General features: G+C 36.7%; 1 protein-coding gene across 1 annotated transcript in view; it reads left to right on the top strand.

The window, feature by feature from the left end:
* The window catches only part of LOC150079846 (uncharacterized protein KIAA0930 homolog), a 104,625-nt gene that overhangs the window by 10,236 nt on the left and 70,694 nt on the right, over positions 1-23,695 (top strand). The window contains exons 2-3 of the mRNA XM_090383251.1: positions 9,132-9,289; positions 15,358-15,459. Of these exons, the coding sequence (XP_090239377.1) occupies positions 9,132-9,289; positions 15,358-15,459 (260 nt within the window). The remainder of the gene's footprint in view (positions 1-9,131; positions 9,290-15,357; positions 15,460-23,695) is intronic.

The raw sequence follows: 23,695 nt of genomic DNA, 5'->3' as shown, positions 1-23,695 counted from the left end.
TATGGATAAGGGGATGGTTGAGTGGCAGAAGACAGAGAGTGGTAATCAATGGACACTGCTCAACGTGGACTAATGTTATTAGTGGAGTTCCTCAAGGTTCAGTGTTGGGTCCGTTGTTGTTTTCGGTGTTTATGAATGATATTGATGATGGGATATCAAGTTTAATGTCCAAGTTTGCAGATGATACAAAGGTTGGCAGGGTCGTTAAGGACAATACTGACGCTATGCTGCTGCAACAGGATCTGGAAAGGTTGAACAGATGGGCTGAGAGGTGGCAAATGAGGTTTAACATCGACAAATGTAAAGTGCTGCATATGGGAAACAGTAACCCCAGAGCAACGTATCAACTCTGCGGTACTACACTGACAGTGGTGGAGAATGAAAAGGACCTGGGGGTAATTGTGCAGGCAGATATGAAGTTCTCTGAGCAGTGCAGACGAGCTGCAAGAGTAGCTCATGGTGTCTTGTCAATGATATACAGGAATATTTCTAGCAGGGATAAGGAGGTGATTATTCCCTTGTATAAGGCAATGGTAAGGCCACATCTTGAGTACTGTATACATGTCTGGAGGCCTCATTTCAAGAAGGATGTAGAGCTGCTGGAACGGGTACAGAGAAGGGCAACAAGATTAGTAAATGGAACAAAGGGTTGCTCTTACGAAGAAAGGCTTAAGTTTTGCAAATTACAGAGTCTGGAGACTAGGCACCGGCGAGGTGATCTGATAGAGGTGTATAAGGCTTTGAATGGTTTGAGCATGCTCAATGCCAATGGGATTCTTCATCTTTCTCAGAATAATCACCTCAGAGGGCATAAATTCAAATTGAGGTAGGACGGATGTCGGATAGATGTGCGGAAATTTGCCTTTGGCCAGCGGGTGGTTGGTTGGTGGAACCGACTTCCATCACTTGTTGTTGAAGTTGATAGCCTAAACAAATTTAAAGCTCAACTGGACAGGTATTTCGAACGAACGGAGGGGTGAAATGGGAGTGGGTTTTTTTTTTTTTTTTTTGGCTGATGCTGAATAAGCTTGCTTTCTTGCATCATATGCCTCTGCTAATGCTAATGCTAATATTGAGAGGGATGGAGGATTGAGTGCAGAAATACAGCTTAGAGTGCAATGTGGATGGTTGAACTGGAGAAAGATGAGTGGGGTGCTGTGTGATAAGAAAGTAAATTGTAGAATGAAGGGAAGAGTGTATAAAACTCTTGTTAGACCCACATTGATGTATGGTGCTGAGACATGGACGATTACAAGGGCCCAGGAGAAGAAGATGGAAGTGGCAGAGATGAGGATGCTAAGATGGATGTGTGGTGTGATGAGGAAGGACAGGATAAGAAATGACTACATCAGAGGTACGGTTAAGATGGGGCCGCTGAGTAAAAAAATGTAGGAATCTAGGTTGAGGTGGCTTGGACATGTGGAACAAAGAAGTGAGGAGTGTGTGGGGAAGAGTAAGAGGGGGAGACCTAAGCTGAGATGGAAGTACAAGGTGGCAGAGGATTTAAAAGAGAGAGGATGGAGGAGAGAGGAAGCCCAGGAAAGGGAGGAATGGAGGAAAAGAATTAAGGACGGAAATGCCGACCCCATATAAACGTGGGAAGAAGGTGAAGATAAAGAAGATTATATGCAGCACAATATAGCCTTAGATGCTAATGTGCTGTATAAATAAAAAAAAAAAAAAAAGGTAAACTGCAGCCATTATCAACCCACTGCAGGATGGAAGCCTCCTCAACAATTCATGTTGAGGGAAATGGACCATAATCTGCAGGCGCCTCTGTAGCCAGGTGGGAAGGAGCAGCAGTGCATAGCACACGCTTCTTGATTAGACCGGGGTTCGAGCCCATCACCACCAAATACGGAGGATGCGGAAAGGTCAGGGAATGACCACCGCGTATTCCCGGAGCAATATGGCTTTTGTTGCTAATGCTCCTAAAAACTAAATAACAACAAACCATAATCTGCCATGCTGGTCCAGTGCGGGTTGGCAGATCGACCGTATTTAGCAGTCAGGGGCTTGAACTCCGGTCTACTCAAGGAGCGTGTGCTACTGCACTCCCGCTCCTGACCACTTGGCTACGGAGGCCAACTGTATAAATAACAGCAACCTTAAAATGACGTTTTCAAACCTGTATACAGTATTCCGGATGTGACCTAACCATTTCTTTATACGTGAGGAATTATCACCCCTCTATCTCTGCTGGCAAAATTCACATATATCATTGGTAGAATTTAATGAGCTGTTCCTGGAGACTCACTGCACTGCTTAGAGAACTTCATGTTACTTTCATTATCAATTACAGTAAGTCCTTGACTTACATAAGCCCGAGCTACTTAACTTCAGACTTATGTAAATTTTATTTTTCACTCAATTTTTTTTTTTTTTGGATTGTAAAATTTAAAACAGTAAAAAAAAAAAAAAAAGAAGAGCAATCAATAACGACGGACTTGGCATGCACAAATTACACAAATCAGATATGGAGCAACAAGTTTACGAAGCTTAAAAAATAGGAATGAAGAGAAGATTCTGAAAGTTTTTTTTATGTGACTAAAGATTTCAGTAAAGGAGTCGCACATTTCGCCATAATAACGAAAAAACCCACAGAATTCTGGCTATTGGTATTATTGCAAATGTAATAAGATTGAGCTTACTACCCATTTATAATAAATTGCACTAATAGAAAGCCCAATAAACCAGAAACTGCAACTTGTTTTTATGGTAGTGAGCTCCAGAAATGTGCTTTAGTAAAATGCGAGCTCGCATGAGGCAATAAATAGTGTTTCCACCTTAACCCTGTGAAGTCCTTTACAGAAAATTTCATTTTGACTGTTATCATGGTGCCGAATAAGAGAATAAGTGACAGCGGTATTAGTAAATCTACCAAGAAAAGGAAAGTGATTGATTTGGATCAGAAAATTAAAATAATAAGAATGTATGAAAATGGTCAAACATTAACAAGTATTGCATGGAATTTGTCAGTGTCTACAATGAACAAAGGACAAACTGTGGTCTGTGTACCAAGGGTGGAGGGGACTGCAGAGAACCATGGGGAACTCTGAGAAGATACAAGCTCACCTGTCACATTATTCCTGGAAGCAAGTTTTTTAGACCCCCCTCTCCTAATATTTCTGGAAGCATATTAGGGGAGGGGGTCTAAATGTAATAAGTGATTATGTATGGAGTGGACTGCGTACAGTCAGACTTAATTTTATTCTTTAAATTGTCCTTGCATGTTACAAAGTAGAAAGGCAAATTTTGAAGAGTGGTTATAATTTGCAAAACTTAAGCTGAAGAAAGGCTTAAGTTTTGCAAATTACAGAGTCTGGAGACTAGGCACCGGCGAGGTGATCTGATAGAGGTGTATAAGGCTTTGAATGGTTTGAGCATGCTCAATGCCAATGGGATTCTTCATCTTGCTCAGAATAATCACCTCAGAGGGCATAAATTCAAATTGAGGAAGGACGGATGTCGGATAGATGTGCGGAAATTTGCCTTTGGCCAGCGGGTGGTTGGTTGGTGGAACCGACTTCCATCACTTGTTGTTGAAGTTGATAGCCTAAACAAATTTAAAGCTCAACTGGACAGGTATTTCGAACGAACGGAGGGGTGAAATGGGAGTGGTGTGTTTTTTTTTTTTTTTTTTCTTTTGGCTGATGCTGAGTAAGCTTGCTTTCTTGCATCATATGCCTCTACTAATGCTAATACTAATGCTAAATATTTTTATTGTTATTCTCAGTGTTTTATTATTGAGAACAATAAAACAACATAATATTTTATGGGGATTTGCCAGTAAAGCTAGGGATCAGAAGGAGTTTATTGCTGAAAAAAAGTTTGCATACCACTGGTATAAATTCATAATGAAATTTGCCTTTACAGGCAAATGATAATTCTTACATAACTTTGCTTTAATTTTTTTTTTTTATTCTTGAGACTTCCATTCAGAGATTGACATTTTTGTCTGATTCATAAAGATAAACATTTCATATCCTGTCTGTTGTTTTTAGGAATTCTGACTCTCAGTCACAAATTTCAACCAATCTTTTGAAAGTTCATCCGTTGTTTCCATTTGATCTGCTCTTAAAACCGAAAGAAGCAAAGAATGACTTGAAGAATGATATTCAAACTTGAGTTGCTGTATTCATTTCTTTTATTAATGGCCTGAATAATGCAAAGACAAGTTAGTAATTTCTTTATACAAGGTCTCCCACCTCATTCATCACCTCAATGATTGTTACATATATTTTCGAAGCAATTGTATCATTCAAATACTCAACCCCTTGATAAAATTTTCTCGGTGTGTTGCCCTACCAATTATTTTTACAGGCTTTGAAACTAATTTCTTTCCCAAAACAGAATTTTATTAGATCATTGTTCAAAAAGCAATATTATAAAAAATGACAGTATGAAATTACTTGCTGTAAACAACAGATAAAAATAAACCTTTGGACACATGCATCCATACGCTGCATACTGCAAAAAATTATAAATATTCTAAGTTGCAAAATAAATTTTCTGTTATTTGATGTTTGGAACTTTATCTTACCTTGTTTGATTAATTGAATAAGTATAATTAAATTGATGAAATATGCTATTTGTATTCATGCAGCCGACCGGGCTAGCCGGTTGGGTAAAGCGCCTGCCTAGCAACCCAAAGGTCGCCGGTTCGAATCCTGCCTCGGGCTTGGATCAAAGTACTGCAAAAACCTTGGGAGGTGCATTATGGCCACAGAAGCCAATGCGCCAACAACTAACAAAGAAAAAAAAAAAAATTTGTATTCATGTCTATAAAAACCTGCATATCATATACCCTTTGTCAGGAAAACAATCTCCTGTTATATCTTTGTTCCCTTGGAAAATTAGTTTTGATTGAGGCCTTTTTGAAGAATGTAATATGCCATAAGAATAAAGTCTGCCTCTTATGTAAATACATATATAAGGTTTGTTTCTTTTATTTAATTTCTTCATTTCCTTTTTTACACACACTTTTGTTTTATTTCCTTATTTTTCCAAACTTTTTATTGTGAGAGTTATAAGTAATGCTTTTAAATTATAAGGGCAACTCTTGGTTTATGAATGAGTTCCATTCCAAGATTTTGCTCGTTATATGTTTTGTTTGTTATGTGTATCTTGCATTCCTGAGCTTTTATGATACGTATTCTATACATTAGCAGCCATTTTAAAGCATTAAAACCACGTACTAAACATCGAATGGTTTATACAATATGTTTTATTATAATGTAGGTCGGAAAACTGCTAGCTTGGGGGGAGACAAAGACTAATAGATTAACAGTAGCCACTGGCAGAAGTGAAAGAGATTCTTGCACTGCTTCTATTGGAATGAGCAGAAGCCTGAAAAACAAGATGCAGGAAATTTCAGAGACTGCTGGGAGTCATTGCAATTCAAGTAAACACATGGGTTGTGTTAGGGTAGCTAAGAATAGAAACAGGTGCATGTATACTTGCGTGTACACCAATGCTAGGAGTTTAGTAAATAAATTTGAAGAATTTGAGGTATTGCTCAAAACATCAAAGGCAGATATTGTTGGGATATCAGAGACGTGGTGTCACACAGATATAAGGAATGCAGAACTGGAATTTGGGGAGTACAATGTCTACAGAAAGGATAGGAAGGGAGGAGGGGTTATGCTATTAGTTAAGAAACACATAAAATCCAAGGAAGTGAAGCCAGTGGACATCGCTGGACAGTGCAGTGTCGAGTCAGTTTGGTGTGACATTAGCATTGGGAGATCAAAATTGAGAGTAGGAGTGTGTTATAGGCCTAATGACGCTGATGAGTGTAATAAGGAACTGTATAGGGAAATAGAGTGGGCCAGTAAATCAGAGTCTTATAATGGGGGATTTTAATTTCCCAGATATTGACTGGAATTTGGGGGCTGGTCACTCACACACTAGTAAGGCTTTTGTGGATTTATTGGATGATTGTTTTCTACATCAGCATGTTCGGGAGGCAACTAGAGGGAGTAATACTCTTGATTTGATTATCAGTAGTGATTCTTCATGCATTAAGAATCTGCAGATAAATGAACCACTAGGTGGCAGTTATCACACTGTGCTGAAGCGGGATTTACTGAGAGGTAACTACCATTAGGGGTAAAGGGAAGAGTTATTGCTTTTGTAAAGGCGACTACGATGGACTGAGACAGTATTTAAATTCTATACAGTGGGACCAACTGATGATGTTACCAACAGCAAATTCAAAATGGGAAGCATTCAAAGAACTTATCTTGGAAGCTACTATGGTTTACATACCAACTAAGAAATATTGTTCAAGGTTTAGGCTTACATGGATGTCAGATGAACTAATGAGACATATGGCAGAGAAGAAAAATGCATGGGATACATACAAATTAACATGTGACACAGAAGCCTATGATAGATACAAGTTGATCTGTATCCAAGTTACAAAGGAGGGTAGGCAGGCGAAGGCAGATTACGAGAAATCTTTGGCAAGGGATGCAAAGAAAAACAGCAAAGAGTTCTTTACTTATGTAAACTCTAGAAGGAAGGGGATGAATCAGATTGATCCACTTGATGTCGATGGGTCAACTGTTGATGATCCTGCTCAGGGTAGCTAACAAACAAAATTAATATTTTGCATCGACATTCACACATAAGGAGTTATTCAGCGAGGGGAATGCCAGACGTGTATTCAACTCTGGCAGTAAGCTAGAGAATCTTGTAATAACTGAGAGTAAAGTGGAGGAGAAATTGTTGAAGATAAACACAAGAAAGGCATCTGGGGTGGATGGAATCTATCCAGTTATATTAAAGGAGGCAGCAAAGGAAGTAAACAAACCCTTAGCCATAATTATGAGAGCTTCCTTGGACTCAGGGGAGGTACCCACAGACTGGAGATGTGCAAATGTGACCCCAATTCACAAAGGAGGATCAAAGGCTGACACAAGTAATTATAGACCTGTGAGTTTAACTTCTGTTCCAGGAAAATGAATGGAGGCACTGGTTAAAGAAGCACTGCAGGATCATCTAGACAAGAATTCATTTATAGTTCAGAAACAGCATGGTTTTGTTAAGGGGAAGTCTTGTCTGACCAATTTGATTGGATACTATAATGCAGTCACAAAAGAACTGGATGCAGGGAATAACTTTGATATTATATACTTGGATCTTAGAAAGGCTTTTGATACTGTTGCACATGGAAGACTTCTGCAGAAATTGGAGCAGTGTGGCATTGGAGGCAAATTGCTGCTGTGGATAAAGGGGTGGTTGAGGGGGAGAGTGGTAATCAATGGACACTGCTCATCGTGGACTAATGTTATTAGTGGAGTCCCTCAGGGTTTAGTGTTGGGTCCATTATTGTTTTCTGTATTTATAAATGATATTGATGATGGTATATGAAGCTTAATGTCCAAGTTTGCAGACGATATGAAGGTTGGCAGGGTTGTCAAGGACACTATTGACACTATGCTGCTGCAACAGGGTCTGGAAAGGTTGAGCAGATAGGCTGAGAGGTGGCAAATGAAGTTTAACATTGACAAATGTAAAGTACTACATATGGGAAACAGCAACCCCAGAGCAACGTATCAACTCTGTGGTACTACACTGACAGTGGTAGAGAATGAAACGGACCTGGGGGTGGTTGTGCAGGCAGATATGAAGTTCTCTGAGCAGTGCAGACGGGCTGCAAGAGTAGCTCATGGTGCATTGTCAAATGATATATAGGAATTTTTCTAGCAGGGATAAGGAGGTGATTATTCACTTGTATAAGGCAATGGTCAGGCCACACCTAGAGTACTGTATACAGGTCTGGAGACCTCATTTCAAGAAGGATGTAGAGCTGCTGGAACGAGTACAGAGAAGGGCAACAAGATTAGTGAATGGAACAAAGAGGTGCTCTTACGAAGAAAGGCTTAAGTTTTGCAAATTACAGTGTCTGGAGACTAGGCACCAGCGAGGTGATCTGATAGAGGTGTAGAAAGCCTTGAACGGTTTGAGCATGCTCAATGCTGATGGGATTCTTCCTCTTGCTCAGAATAATCACCTGAGAGGGCATAAATTCAAATTGAGGAAAGACAGATGTAGGATATAAGTGAGGAAATTTGCCTTTAGCCAGCGGGTGGTTGGTTGGTGGAATAGACTTCCATCCCTTGTCGTGGAAGTTGATAGCCTAAATAAGTTTAAGGCTCAGCTGGACAGGTATTTCAAACGAACAGAGGGGTGAAGTGGAAGTGGTTTTTTTTTTTTTTTTTTGGCTGATGTTGCATAAGCTTGCTTTCTTGCATCAAATGCCTTTACTAATGCTAATGTATATGTGTTGTGGTTTATTGTATTGTAAAATAAAATAAGAAAAGAATAAAAAAACAAGATATCGTACTTGTTAATTTTAATTAAAAACAGATTTACAAAATAGGAATAAAAAAAAAAATGAGTACTAATATAATATATGTACTGTACATATGTATTCAACTTTTACTTGTTAATATCTTCATCAGAGTTCAATATTTTCAACATAAGTGACACTAGGTGCAGATAAGGTAGATGGAAGGGCATCTGACATGAAGAAACAGCTGGGTTTTCCACTTTTTTAAAATGTTTTTATAGAAGATTGCGCAGTTAGTTTCTTTTTTTTTTTTCTTCAAAAATCTCACTGTAGCATGCTAGAAGCCATAAATGCCTCTTTTCACTTTTGCAGTTCTTTCCATATTTGCATCTTTTTCAAAGATTGCCAAACCCTCAAATTGATTTAAAAGCGTTTAAACGTTCTACGTGGCCGTGGCATGTAAATCAACAGTTTTTTTTTTTTTACTGGCTAGATTAGTTTTATTAACCAAGAACAGTTCAGTATAATTATCATAATAATTTTCTGATAATTATTGTAATAAATAAAATTTTTAAAAGTTTATAATTTTAAACCTTACAATTATCACTATATTCACAATGTTCACTATACGTTTGGCATTTCATTTTTTTATAAGGGACTCTATCTATTGGAGACTAAGAAATTTTGAATGAATTGTGATCTTTGTTATAGCGAATGTTCATAAATTGAATGTTCGTAAATCGAGAGTTGCCTGTAATACTAATAAATTAACTTAAATATTACTTTTCCCTGTTATATTAAGATATCTTCCAATGTCTTGACTTTATTTCAGAATCAGGATTTGTGTTGTTAAACCCTACTACATTTTGGACAGACTTGTTTATCAGGCATTTTTTATACTATTCAGAAGATCAGGCTCGTGATGATCTTCTTTTCTTTGTACGTAAACATCAGAAGAAGACTGCTGCTAGGTATATTCCTCAGTTTGAGGTAAGAGATAATTCTTAATAAGTAGAATATAATGCAGAGGAGTGATTAATCTGATATCAGAATTCCATAAGTTGAACATAATCCAGTAGGTTGACAGTCAGAATTATTGTTACTTTAACATTACTCCAAAGTAATGCTCTATTTATATTTTAAATTGTACCCCTGTTTTGGTCAGACGTTTTACAAATGTCTTTTAAAACTGTCATTTTGTATACACCTTAACAATTTAGTTTTAATAAATCTAGCAATGTTCTAAAAAGTTTATTCATATTAAATGGCTTATATTAATTGTGTTAATTATTTACATTAATTATAAAATAAAATATAAAATTATTTGATTTATTTATAAATAATTATAAAATTATTATTTTAAAATGTAATTATAATATAAATTACTTTATATTAATCATTTATTAATGCTATATTTAATGAATTTGTGATTGAACTGTAGCCAAATGGTCAGTGTTGGTACAGATTTATGAACACCTTATGCCTGCATGCAACAACTTGACTCCCATTGGATGGATTTTTATGAAATTTTATATTTAGTTGCATTTATGTTAAGATATCTTCAATGTCTTGAACTTATTTCACAATCAGGATTTGTGTTGTTAAATACTACTACATTTTGGAAAGATTTGTTTATCAGGCATTTTTTATACTATTCAGAAAAATCAGTCTCATGATGACCTTCTCTTTGTACATAAACATCAGAAGAAAAATTTGTCAAAGGAGTGCCATCCCAAATTTCTTTATTATATATTATGAACAGAAATCTGGCAATTATTATTTCTTTTTTTTTTTTGTACAATTTGAATGCAAAAGATAAATTCATAAGTTAAATGTTCTTTTAATGCAGTATTGTTAGCTTTAGACAGTCCATGCATGCATCACATGTATTGTTATGTAAGACCCATGGATGTGGTATCATTTGTGAAGAGATAGAAAGAAGAAGAGACTTAAAAGTGACTTTTCAGAACTAGGAAGATAGACCTAGCTTCCAATATAGTCAGCCACAACAGTCTATAATTGAATGTCAGCTTGCCACAAAGGGAAAAACAATAGAGATTACACTATCCATTTATATTTATAAAATAAATATACCATGAGCTAAAATGCTCGAACTTCTCACTACACCTGATGGAATTATTTTTGTTGAAAAAGAAATGTAGTAGTAGTAGTAGTGGCATGTGATGCAAGAAAGCAAGTGTATGAGCTTATGCAGCATCAGCCAAAAAAAAAAAAAAAAAAAATCACACCATTCCCTCCAAATGCTTGTCCAGTTCCTCCTTAAATTTATTCAACCTATCAACTTCCACAACGACAGATGGAAGTTTGTTCCAGCAATTAACCACCCACTGGCTAAAGGCAAATTTCCACACATCTATTCTACATCTGTCTTTTCTTAATTTGAATTTATGCCCCTTTAGGTTCTTAATCTGAACAAGTTGAAGGATCCATCAGAATTCAGCGTGCTCAACCCATTCAAGGCCTTATACACCTCAATTAGATCACCGCGCAGGTGCCTAGTCTCCAGCCACTGCAATTTGCAGAACTTAAGCCTCTCTTGGTAAGAGGATCCCTTCATTCCCCTCACCAATCTTGTTGCCCTTCTCTGTACACGCTCAAGTAAATCTACATCCTTCCTAAAATGAGGCCTCCAGACCTGTACGCAGTACTCAAGACATGGCCTGACCATTGCCTTAAGTGTCAGACTGTGTTCTGTTAAAGTTCCTGTATCAGGCCTTGGAAAAGAAAGAGGCTTAATGGCAGAAAGAGGTACCTGCAGCTGTGATATTTTAAGTGAATGGGAAATAAAATTCCCAGAGAAAGTACTCCTATGAGCTGCTACATGAGTTGTGTTAGAGTCACAAGGAACATAAAAAGGCAGATCCTCTCTTGTTCATACACTAATGCTAGGAGTGTAGTTAATAAATTTGAATTTGAGGTACTGGTTAAATCAGCAAATACAGATATCATAGGAGTATCAGAAACATGATGTCATTATCATATACTGAATTCAGAATTTGAATATGGCAAATACTACATGTACAAGAGGGATAGACTTTACAGAAGAGGAGGTGGGGCTAATGTTTTTAATTTCTGGGCATATAGATTTGAGACAATAACAAGCATAACCTGTATTGGATTAGTATGATGTCACATAAACATTGAGAAAACAAAGATGAGAGTAGGAATGTGTTTGAGATCAAGATGGCTGTGATAAGTACAATCAACATCTTTATAAACAAATAGAATGGGCAAGCAAATCAAAATGTCTTATAAGAGACTTTAATTTCACAGAGATTGACAGGAATTTGGGGATTGGTCATGGTGTGCCTGTTAGTCAGGCATTTCTAGATGGCTGCTTCTAGCATCAGCATATTCTTTACTTACTTACCTTAAGAATCCTGAAAAAAAAAAAAAATGAATGTAACCACAAGCAAGTAATGACACAGTATATTGATCTGGGATCTATTTGAAGAAGTAACTACTGTCAAGGGAAAGGGTTTTTGTTTTCAAAAGGAGGATTATAATGGGCTTAAACATTGATATGATATGAATTATTTTCAGTGGAACCAAAATGGTAACTTTAACAAATACAAATGCTGGATGAGAAATGTTTAAGGAAGCTATTCTTGATTTTTCTAAGCTTTTTATATAAACAGAAATGTATAGTTCAAGATATAGTTCAAAATGGATGGCAGGGAAGAAAAAGATGAATGGGATATTATAAATTATCAGTGAACCCTGAATCCTACAGTAAATATAATGTAAATTAGGTATGCTAAAGCAGATTATGAGAAGTCCTCAGCAAAGAGTGAAAAACAAAAAACAATTAACAAGAATTTCTTTGCTTATGTTAGCTGAAAAGGAATCATCCAGATTGGGCTACTTGATAACAGTATTGATGCTACTGAATTAGTTGCTAATAAGCTTAATAAATATTTTGTATCTATGTTCACACAGATGCGAAATATTTGAAGCTAGAATCACCAACTAGCAAAATTTTTGAAGTTGACGATTGTAGCGAATCTAGAATAATCAAACTTTATTGTAATAATATTGCTTGTAATTATTGATTACAAACAATGTTATTATGATTAAAAGTGAATGAGGCACCAGGAGCTGACAGAATTTGCCCAGTTATATTGAAGGAAACAGCAAAAGATGTAAGCAAACCTTCAGCTGCTATAATGAGGGCATTCTTGGATTCATTCTCTATAGAATTGAGATGTGCAAATATCTCTCTTATTCACAGAGGTGATTCCAAGGGTGAAGAGCAACTACAGACTTGTCAGTTTGACTTCTGTACCAGAGATTATGGAGTCTCCTTAGCTAAAGATGCAATACAGGATCATCTGTTTTTTGTTTTTTTTTTTTGTAGTTTTTGGCGCATAGGCTTCTGTGGCCACAATGCACCTCCCAAGGTTTTTGCAGTACTTTGATCCAAGCCCGAGGCGGGAATCGAACCCGCGAACTTTGGGTTGCCAGGCAGGCACTTTACCCACCCGGCTAGCCCGGTCGGCAGGATCATCTGTAAAGGTATGGAATCATAAGGGAATCACAGCCTTTTTTTTTTTTTTTTTTTTTTTAATGGGTAGATTATGTCTGACTGATTTACTTAATTACTATAAAGTTTTTAGTAAAGAATCAGAAGAAATAACTTTGGCATTATTTACTTAGATTTCAGTAAAGCTTTTGATATATATATATATTTTTTTTTTGATTTGGTAGTTGTTGGCGCATCGGCTTCTGTGGCCATATTGCACCTCCCAAGGTTTTTGCAGTACTTTGATCCAAGCCCGAGGCGGGAATCGAACCCGCGACCTTTGGGTTGCCGGGCAGGTACTTTACCCACTCGGCTAGCCCAGTCGGCAGCTTTTGATATAGTTCCACATGAGCTATTGTTGTGTAAATTGAAGCAATGGAAAGCAATGCAATGGCATTAATGGAAAATTACTAGGATGAATAAAGGGATGGTTAAGCAGTAGGAGACAGTAATAAATGACTACTACTGCTATTCATGGACTAATGTTATGAGCAGGGTTCCACAGGTTTTTTGGTTCTTGGCCCCATACTGTTTCTAATATTCATTAATGATATTGATGTAGGTATTTCAAGTTTAAATTTTCTGATTACCATATTTCCCCATGTATAAGACGCACCTTAATTTTGGGGCCCGAAATTTGAAAAAAAAAAAAAATGTATTACATAAAGTTATTGAACTCAAGTTTTATTCATCATAAAGTTCATACAACTCCTCATCACTGTCAAAACTTCCATCTATTAGCTAGTCCTCATCTGTGTCTGATGACAAATCACTGTCTTCATATATTTCCTCGTCCTCAGTTCCATCTATGGCATTTGAAATGCTATACTTCTTAAATGACTTGACAATGATCTCAATCTTGATATTATCCCAGGATCTTTTCACCCAGGTACAAACTTCTCCTATAGTTGGTTTCTTCACTCTTCCTGCTGGTGTCAAATTGTCCCCAGAAGACTTCATCCATTGGTTCCATTCGTCTCTCATGGCAGCTTTGAAGGGTTTGTTAATGCTGACATCAAGTGGTTGGAGCTGGGATGTCAAGCCTCCAGGTATGGCGGCAAGTTTTGTTTTTTGCTCTGCAACAATCTTCTTTGTGTTTTTTGTTATGTGTGCCCTGAACTGATCAAGCACCAGTAGGGCAGGTTTGCGTAAGAGCCCACCTGGTCTCCTGCTCCAAACTTTCTCAAACCAGATCTTCATCCCATCCTGATCCATCCAACCCTTGTCATGAACGTGGACAATCACTCCTCGAGGAATGTCTTCTTTTGGCATTGTTTTGCATTTGAAAATCAGCATAAGAGGCAGCTTGGTTCCGTCGGCACAACAAGCTAGAACAACTGTATAATGGCTCTTTTCATGTCCACTTGTCTTCACAGTTACAGTTTTCACCCTCTTCTTATCAACAGTTCTGTTACTTGGGACATCAAATTGAAGGGGGTCTTGGTTCATATTTGCAATCTGTCCCAACTCAAACCGATGTGTATTCCGACATTGAATGACAAAACGATGAAATTCAAGACCTTTGCTCATAGCTTTCAGCCATCTTTTGGGCCCATGAAACGGAATGTACTAAGCAAGCATGTACGCATGCTTAGTCCATTCCGTTTCATGAACCTGAAGCACCAATTGTGTCCTCCTTTGAAATCAGTAACTTCTTTTTCATCAGCAATTCTTCTTGCCTCCTGCTGAACCATCTTTGTGGACACAGGAATTCCAATTGCCCTTTGCTCTTCAATCCATATCTTCAATTCCCTCTCTAAATCAGGCCATTTTTCTGACTTGCCTCTTGTGGCCTTCTGCCATGGCGTTTTCAGTAGGGTTTCTTCTTCCCGTAGCCAGTCTCGGATTGTTTTCTCAGCTGGACGAGAACCAAACTTACGTTCAGCAGTACGATTTCCATTCACTTTTGCAAACTGGATCACTTTTAACTTGAATTCAGCACTGTACAAAAATTTTTTCTTAGCAGAACGTGCCAAAACGTAACAAGTGCAAAACAATGAGCGCAAAGACAACAACAAGCGGGAAATGCAAGTAAAAAAATCTACAACCACGGTATAAGACGCACCCAGTTTTTAGACCCCAAATTTTTCGAAAAAAGGTGCGTCTTATACATGGGGAAATACGGTATATAAAGGTGTGTAAGGTAATTAATGACAGTATTAAGGATATGCTGCTTCAACAAGATTTAGATAAATTATTTGGATGAGCTAAAATATGTCAGCTGAGATGCAACGCTAGAAAATGCAGGGTCTTGCATTTGGGTATATAATGTAAAGGACTTGAATAACTATACAATCTGATATGATGTTTTCTGAAAGTGTAGACAGGCTACTAGGACAATGCATAGGATTTTGCTAGTGATGTGTAGTTCTTTGAATTTTTATTATCTTCATATTTTGTTAAAGATGCTAATGAAAATGTCTATCTTTATTTCTGTTTCCCTTATTTTAAGACTTGGATTTTTAAAGGTTTAATGTTTTTTTTTTTTATTTATTTATTTTTTTTATTCTTTTAGACAGTGGTAGAAGTTTTCCGTAGAGACTCAAGAAAACTTCCTATTGGTGACACTGATGTTGATTGGGAAGAAACAGTATATTTAAATCTTATACTACAGCAGGTAAGCTTGTCATATTGCTTTTTTATTTTGTTTGATGGGAACAGTACTTTGGGATTTCAAGAGATTCCACTCAATGTTTCCCATAGTCTTCTGTCAAAAGGATGTCATAAGAATTTAACCAGTTTTGATGCCCAAAAAAGCTCTAGATCCCGATAGCATTTCTCCACTTGTTTTCCAAAATCTGTGCTCCTGAGCTTGCATATTAAGTCAAATGTCAACAGTTATCTTGTATTTTCAACCTTCAACCCTTGTGTGGCACTAAGTACTATAGTTTCTGATGCATTTTGACTTTGGGGTTTTCAGAAAAAAATAAAATAAAATAAAATAAAGAAAAAACAATGATAATTAAATGACTGCTATAGGTCCAAAACTTTTTATTAAAAATCCTATAGTTATGTCTGTTATTTATGCACTTCAATTGCAAGTATTATTTACAGGCAGGATTTGTTTTTCAGTTCACATGTAGATCAAAGAGAGTGAAGAGGGGTGTGCAATACGTTGCACATCTTGAATTTTATTTTTAAAAAAATAAAATTCAAAATTGTTAACAAATTAATACAGCATAAGTCTTTTTTTTTTTTTTTTTTTTTTTTTATGTAAACCCCAAACACGAGAGGTATTGGAAGTTATAGTACTTAGTACCATGCTTGGGTTGGAGGTTGAGAAGACGAAAGGAGATATTTGTTGTCATTAGACTTGAACTTCTGTAGACTATAATTTTCAGGAAATACGTACGAAGGAAGATTGTTCTAGAAAACGGCAGTTGAATGAATAAACGAGGAAGATGAAAAGTTGGTTCTGTGAGTTTGAAGTTGGACAGTAAATGGATGTTGGCTGGTGGCGGCACGTGTTTGGACTGTTTTGAAAGAGAGAGAGCGAGAACTATAGAAGCCAATTCAGAAGAACAGTGCCCATGGAAGTATCTGTAGAAGAGGCATGCAGCAGAAACAGTACATCTATGAGGCAGCGAGTGTGAGTGGTCTTGATTATTAAATCTTGGTTAATTGGAAGATATTCATTATCCTAGGCAAAATATAACCTATAAAAATATCTTGCAAATGGTAAAAAGCAAAAACAAAAAAAAAGTATACAGGCACTACCTGGTTTATGTAATACTCGACTTACGGAAATTTGACTTTATGTAAAAAACTTACATAAAGTTTGCCGGCTGGTGCAAACTTAAAAAAATCTTGGAAACATATTTTGCATCCTGTAGGAATAAATGGAGGTATTGTTAAAATATCCTAATGTGAATCCAATAGCATGTTTTTTTTTTTTTTGTTAATTCATTCCAAGACCTCGAATTTGAAAATTTTGCTATATAACTAACCTATTTATCTCTCTAAAAGGTCATTTTTATAATGGAAATTGCACTACACTTTCATTGTTATCATATGTTGTGTTATAAGAATCAATTTTGAACACCTTTGTGATATTTTTCTAAAACAAATTTCTAGAGTTCACTACCATAAAACAATAAAAACAATTTGCACTTTCCGGTTTATTATGTAGTTTCCGGTTTATCGGGCACTTTCCGGTTTATAAATGTGTAGTAAACTCGATCGTTTGCATTTGTGATAATACCAATAACTGGAATTGTGTGGGTTTTTATGTTACGGTATTATGGTGCAACGAGTTCCCCTTCACTGAAATCTTCAATCATATAAAAAACATAATTAAATTTTCAGAATCTTCTCTTCATTCCTATTTACTTATTACAATGGTGAAGGGAAAGGGGCCAACGGAAAGTGCAAGTGCAGTGCTAGGAAACGAACCAAAATTTATTTAGAAATGAAGATGAAAATGATTAAGAATTACGAAGTAGGACAAAGTTTGTCATCTGCACGAAATTAGGTCTCGCTGCTCCAACAGCGACTACTATTTTAAAGCACAGTGTGCGTATAAATGAACATGTTAAAGGATCAACGCATTTAAGATCAACAGTGATCACAAAACAGTGTTCAGGTGCTATATCGAAAATGGAAAAGCTATTAATAATATGGATGGAAAATCAGATTCAGAAGCAAAAGCAAGAAGTATTTATGAAGATATTAAGGATAAGTATGGCAAACTCCAAGCCAAGTTTGTGGCAAGCAACAGGTGGTTTAATAGTTTCAAGCATTGCGCTGGTTTCCAAAACATTAAAGTATGTGTTGAAGTCGCCAGTGCTGATTCTGCAGCTGCAGAGAATTTTGATGTGTTGGAAAAAGAAAACCTTCTAAATCTTCACAGCTCGCAACTTCCACAGCGGCGTGCTTATCAGCTGGAGAGTTAATTCTGGCAACCATGCTCGAAAGGCAAAATTTGCTGACATTATGCCTGTCTCCTCTCTCTTTTTGTAATTTTATAATTTTGAAATTTTTGTAATTTTGCACACTTTCGTATTTTTTTCTACGCAGGGAAAAAAAAAATTGAATAAATAATTCAATAGTACATGTTCGTCAAACATTTCTTTTTTTGCTTCAATCAAATTCAGCACGCATAGTTGCGACTGCTGCGTAAGCATTTATTTAGGGAACTTTCGACCCGTAAAATTCCACTTACGCAGAGTTCTGCGGAATGCAACCTTTACGTAAGTCAGGGAGTGCTCTAAGAAAACAAAGTATAAATTGAGAAAAATACAGAAGTAGTCATCCAGTAGATATGTCAATAGTATTCCACTACTATGGCGACCATGTGAATTTTTAGTATTCCTTCATTATGTAAGTTTGAATTTTGATCTGCATCATTATCGAAACCTATTTATTAAAATAATGTTGAAGTAGTGAAGAACAAATTTTTTTTTTTTTTTTTTTAAGATATATTGAGTACTGTACAAAGGCGCCTCCTTAGCCAGGTGGGCAGGAGCAGTAGTGCATAGCACACGCTTCTTGATTAGACCGGGGTTCGAGCCCGTACCCACCAAATACGGAGGGTGTGGCAGGTCAGGGAATGACCACCGCATATTCCCAGCCCAGATAAAGGGTGAGGGTTGGCATCAGGAAGGGCATCCGGCCGTAAAAATTGCATGCCAAAACAATAAAAATGCTGTTGGTGAAAAATGCTGAAAAGGTGAGGACAAAAAAAAAAAATTGAGTACTGTACAAAGTGCTCCCATCTATTTGTGTAACACTTTTTGAGCCAACAAAGGTGGCTGTCTTTGTTGGTACTCTATTACATTGCAATTAAAACAAGATATAGATTTTTTCATAATTATGTCCTTATGTTAAAAGCATGGAAAGCAAAGATTGCAATTTTAATCTATTTATAGCCTTTATTCCAAGCAAAAGTATAACAATTTTTGTGTGCCATGGGACAGGGAACCTGATTAAAATTAGCATGCATTCTTTATTGATATTATAAAAAGGCTACAATACTTGGAAGTTTCTAATGAGTGCTTTTTGATAATGGAAAGGAGGTGGTCTGCCATAATATTCTTTTATATTTTTTGGCAGACATTGAAAAAAGTTACCCCATCCTGCTCTGACATGTACGATGCCACACCTTGAGTCACAGCTGTGATTTTGGTTTGCAACTTGTTGAAGTCATTTGGTGATGGTTGGATATAAACAAGATATAGATTCATCCTTAAGGAACTGCTGGAGGAAAAAAATTATCGGTGTTAAATAAGTTGGGCAATGGAGAAGTCATACATTCAGACCACTTCATCCAATTTACTAACAAGGAAAGTTGACATCCAAAAAATCATGAACATATCCAATGAAGTGAGTGAGTGCATGAACCTGTTGGAAAGTGGCATTCTTTTTTGGTCATCTTGAATTTTAGTATTAGCCATATAGTGCAAAGATACCACAAGCTTTTATTGCACCAGCCAAAAAAAAAAAAAAAAAATATATATATATATATATATATATATATATATATAGAAAATAAAAAAGAAAAATTATCTGTCTTTCCTCCTCATGTAATTAACTATCCATCCCAAACTTACCCAAACTGTTAGCCTCAGCTACCCATGGGGGTAACTTATTCCGCTAATTAACAACTTGCTGGCTAAAAGAAAACTTCTTACAATCCAAATTAAACCTCTTTCCCTGTAATTTGAATATATTGTATTTAAGTCTGGAATAAATTATAACAATGAAAATTTTGCCTTCATTCATTTTAATACTCCCATGCTTGGGTCTTACAGACCTCAGACAGGTCCCCGTAAGGTGTTTGGTAGCCAGACTTTGTAGTTTGTATCTTTAGTCTTTCCACATTCAGGTGCCCTTTTGAAGATCTCACCAATTAGGTTGCCTGCCTTTAGACCCTTTCAGGACATTGTCTTTTTAGGTGCAGTCTCCATACTTGGACACAGTATTCCAAATGAAGTTTTACAATTGCATTATACAATGGGATTATGGCCTCCACATCTCTGCCAGCAAATGTTTGTTAAATCATCAATAGACAACCATGTGCCTTTCTATGCTGCTTGGAGAACTTTGTCTGCGCATATAACTCCCAAATTCCTTTCTTCCTCTGTTGGTTTTAATTCAACCCCAGCAAGGTATATTGTTATTTTGGGGTTGTTGTTCCCCAAGTGTAACCTTGCATCTTGCTGCATTAAAATAGCTGTAACTTTTCCTGCCATCCCTGAAGCCTGTTTAAATCATCCTGAAGAATTATCAGAATAATGATCAGTGCTTGGCATTGATCATTAGCTAGACATCCTCTGCAAATTTTGACATACCCTGTGTCCCTTCTTTAGTGATACACCATGTATCCCTTCATTACATGTCTTCTGTGACTATTGCTTTAAAGATATTTCGTAATTCTAATATATTCAGAGTACAGTCAGTCCTCGTATAACACGTGTTTACATTACACGAATTCGATCATACACGATTTATAAATAGGGGAACGATATCTTATATAACACGAACCGAATTCGCTTATGCACGATTCGCCTTTGTGTTTACAAGAAACGGTAGTCGGACACAGAATCACCCCAACCGAATGCAACACGATAGGAATGAAGAGAAGATTCTGAAAATGTATTTATGTTTCTTATATCAATGAAGGGGAAACACATTTCACCATAATAACGTAAAAACCAACACAATTCCAGCTATCGGTATAATCGCAAATGCAATTAGATAGAGTTTACTACCAGTTTATACTACCACTAGCAGAAATGCAACAGGATTTTTATTGTTTTATGGTAGTAACCTCTAGAAATGTGAGGTGTTAATAGTGTATCTCTGCCTTTACGGTGTTGTTTATTCAATTGCTACACGCCCCAAGCTTTGTTTATGTGTATCAAGCGTGCCTCCTCATTTTGTAATTGTGCTTTATTCCCTAAAAATGAATAAAATACTTAAAAGGTCTAAAAAGGAAGCGTCCTGGTGAAGACACTGCAGATTCGGAGAGAAAAAGAAAAGCAATATCGATAAACAGAGGCAGACTGGGTCAAAAATTCTTACCCGGGAAAATTTATAGTGGCCTCATACTATGATTTATGGCCAAAATCACACCCCGGTGGACCGGCGGCCGGTGTGATTATGGCCAGTCCGCCTCTGGGATAGAGAAAAAATATGAAATTGTGAAACGCTTTGAGCGAAATGAAAGACCAGGTGATATTGCACGTGCTACAGACCTAAATGAAGCAACGCCGTGAATTACAAAGAATGCAGAGAAAATAAAAACAACTTTCATAGCAGGAACAACTCAAAGTGTAATTAAAATCCATTAGATTAAGACACAAAGAATTGGAAGAGATGAAACAGCTGTCATCTGTTTTGATAGAAAATCAAACAAAAAACAAGTTTGCTTAAGATAGAAGCAAAAGCAGTAGCAATATTTTATTACGTAATAGTCGTAATAAAATACGTATTATACGTATTTTATTACGATTATTTATTGTGTTTGGTAATGTTTTGGTTACAAATGTCTGTTCAATCTTGGGTGGTCGGCACCTAACCCTATTTTTCCCTTAGGGCCTGTTGTTTATATTGCACAAGGCTTTCTAGGAACACAACTATCATGCTATACGAGGACTGACTGTAGTGGAAAATGAAAAAAGACTTGAGAGTAATTGTGCAGTCGGTGAAGTTCTCTGACAATGCGGACAGACTGCCAGAAAAGCACATGAGATTTTGTGAATGTTATACAGACATTTTTCTAGCAGGGAAAAGAAGGTGATTATCCCATTGTATAAGGCTTGATTACTGCATACAGGCCTGAGGCCTCATTTTAGGAAAGATATAGAGCTGCTGGAATGAGTGCAGAGAAAGGCAACAAGATTGGTGAGTGAAACAAAGGGGTGCTCTTACCAAGAAAGGCTTCAGTTCTGCAAATTGCAGCATCTGGAGACTAGACACTTGTAACAAATCTTAAACACTTCTGATTGAAGTGTTTAAGATTTTGAATGGATTGACCAAGCTCAATGCTGATGGGATTCTTCTTCTTGTTCAGGCTGCACACATGAGAGGACACAAATTGAAGGTGAGGAAGAATGGTTGTGGAATAGATGTGTGAAAGTTTGCCTTTAGCCAGATTGATTGCTGGAACAAACTTCCATCTGTTGAGGAAGTTGATAGCTTAAATAAATTCAAAGAAGGACTAGATAAAAAGATAAAATGTTGGAGGGAAGTGTTTTTTTTTTTTTTTTTTTGGCTGATGCTGTATAAGCTTGCTCAGGTCTAGAATATTTTATCCCTAGTGCTTTCTCTAACATTCTAATTTATATGAATAATCTAATTTATTTAAAAATTTTGTTACCCTATAGTGAGTTCTCTCTGCTTGCTATATTCAATAGGGGCAAATTGAAATCACCCACAATAAGACATTTACATCTGCTTCCCATTCCATCTACATGTAAAGGCCCTTGCTGTATGTCTCTCAGTCTTCTGGTCTGTAGTATGCTGTCACTCTTATTTTACTTTTGCATCCAACTACTTCTGATCACACAGCTTCTGTGCAGTCTTGCATAAGTTCTGAATCTGGGAAATCTTTTGTTGTGCTCAAGCTGCTTTTGATAAGAAGCATGATCACACTCTTTCTTTCATACCTGTCCCTTCTAGATCCATTGTTTGTACTATAGTGAAGCTCATCTTTCTCCATTTCCAGGCAACATCACTTTTCTCTTAGTCCTGTTATGTCAATTGTTTAAAAAAATCAAAAACAACCATTGTTCCAGAACCAATCCTTGGGACTTCGCTTCTAACATTATCCCTATCTGACAAGAAACCATTAATCTCAACTGACTCCCACCCTGCAGCCACCCTGCATTCCATCTTAGAATCTCACCCACAATCCTAATATGTTCCAGCTTATACAGTAACTGCTGAGAACTGAGTAACCTGCATCGTGGTGGATTTGGTGCATCATGGCCTTAGTCGCCTTTGCACCATAAAAATCAAATCAAACTGCATTGTGGAAATCCAAATAAACAATGTTTATAAATAATTTCCTACCTCCAGTTCATGAGTAACTGTGTCAAAAGAGCTAACTAGGTTAATTACAAAATGGGTAACTAGGTTAGTTTCTGCTTTTCCCATAATAAAATCATATTGTGTATCTTGCAATATTCCATTTCTGTCTAACTGTCCTTGTATTGCACTCTTTATGATTGGCTCCATGATTCTCCCTACCACTGCCATTATGTATTGGTGATACACTGACACCTTTTCAATTCAAATGAATCTCTTGTGAGTCCAAAGATGTCCTCATAATTAACTGCAGTGTTTCAATACACTCTACCTGCCTTCCTCAAAACTACTGGGTATATGCCACCATCAGCTCTAAGAACCTTACTTGCTTTTAGGCTCAAATTTTTTTTAATAAACAGCTATCTGTAATTTCATTATCACTAATTTCACGTTCCTCAGCCTTACTTTTCCTTGCTATGTGGGGGGTCTTTTATATGTAAAAATTGATTCTAGTATCTGTTCGATTCATCATCTAGATTATCTAAGACTTTCCCACATTCGTTAAGTTAGAGGCTGATATAATTTTTATTTTTTGTATTCAAACACATGAAAAACTCCTTGTCCCTATTCTTTGCTCTATTAGCCATTGATTTCTCATACTCAGACTTTGCTAACCTAACCTTTTCTATAGTGCTTGTAGCTGTTAAAAGTCAGCTTGTAGCTGTTATAGGCTCTGTACTTTTCATCATTCTGTAACTGGCTGTTCTATATTCATCCATCCTGGCATCCTCCTCATGCTATATCCTCCTCATCCTATAATTTTCATATTGACGTATATCAGGAATTACCACCCTTTTTATGAAGCATGCCACATATCCCAAAAC

The sequence above is a fragment of the Mastigoproctus giganteus genome, chromosome 10, assembly GCF_048544385.1.
Source record: "Mastigoproctus giganteus isolate SK-2022 chromosome 10, ASM4854438v1, whole genome shotgun sequence".
NCBI classification, from domain to species: domain Eukaryota; kingdom Metazoa; phylum Arthropoda; class Arachnida; order Uropygi; family Thelyphonidae; genus Mastigoproctus; species Mastigoproctus giganteus.
The sequence above is the reverse complement of the archived record's forward strand: the minus strand, read 5'-3'. Positions and strand labels throughout refer to the sequence as shown.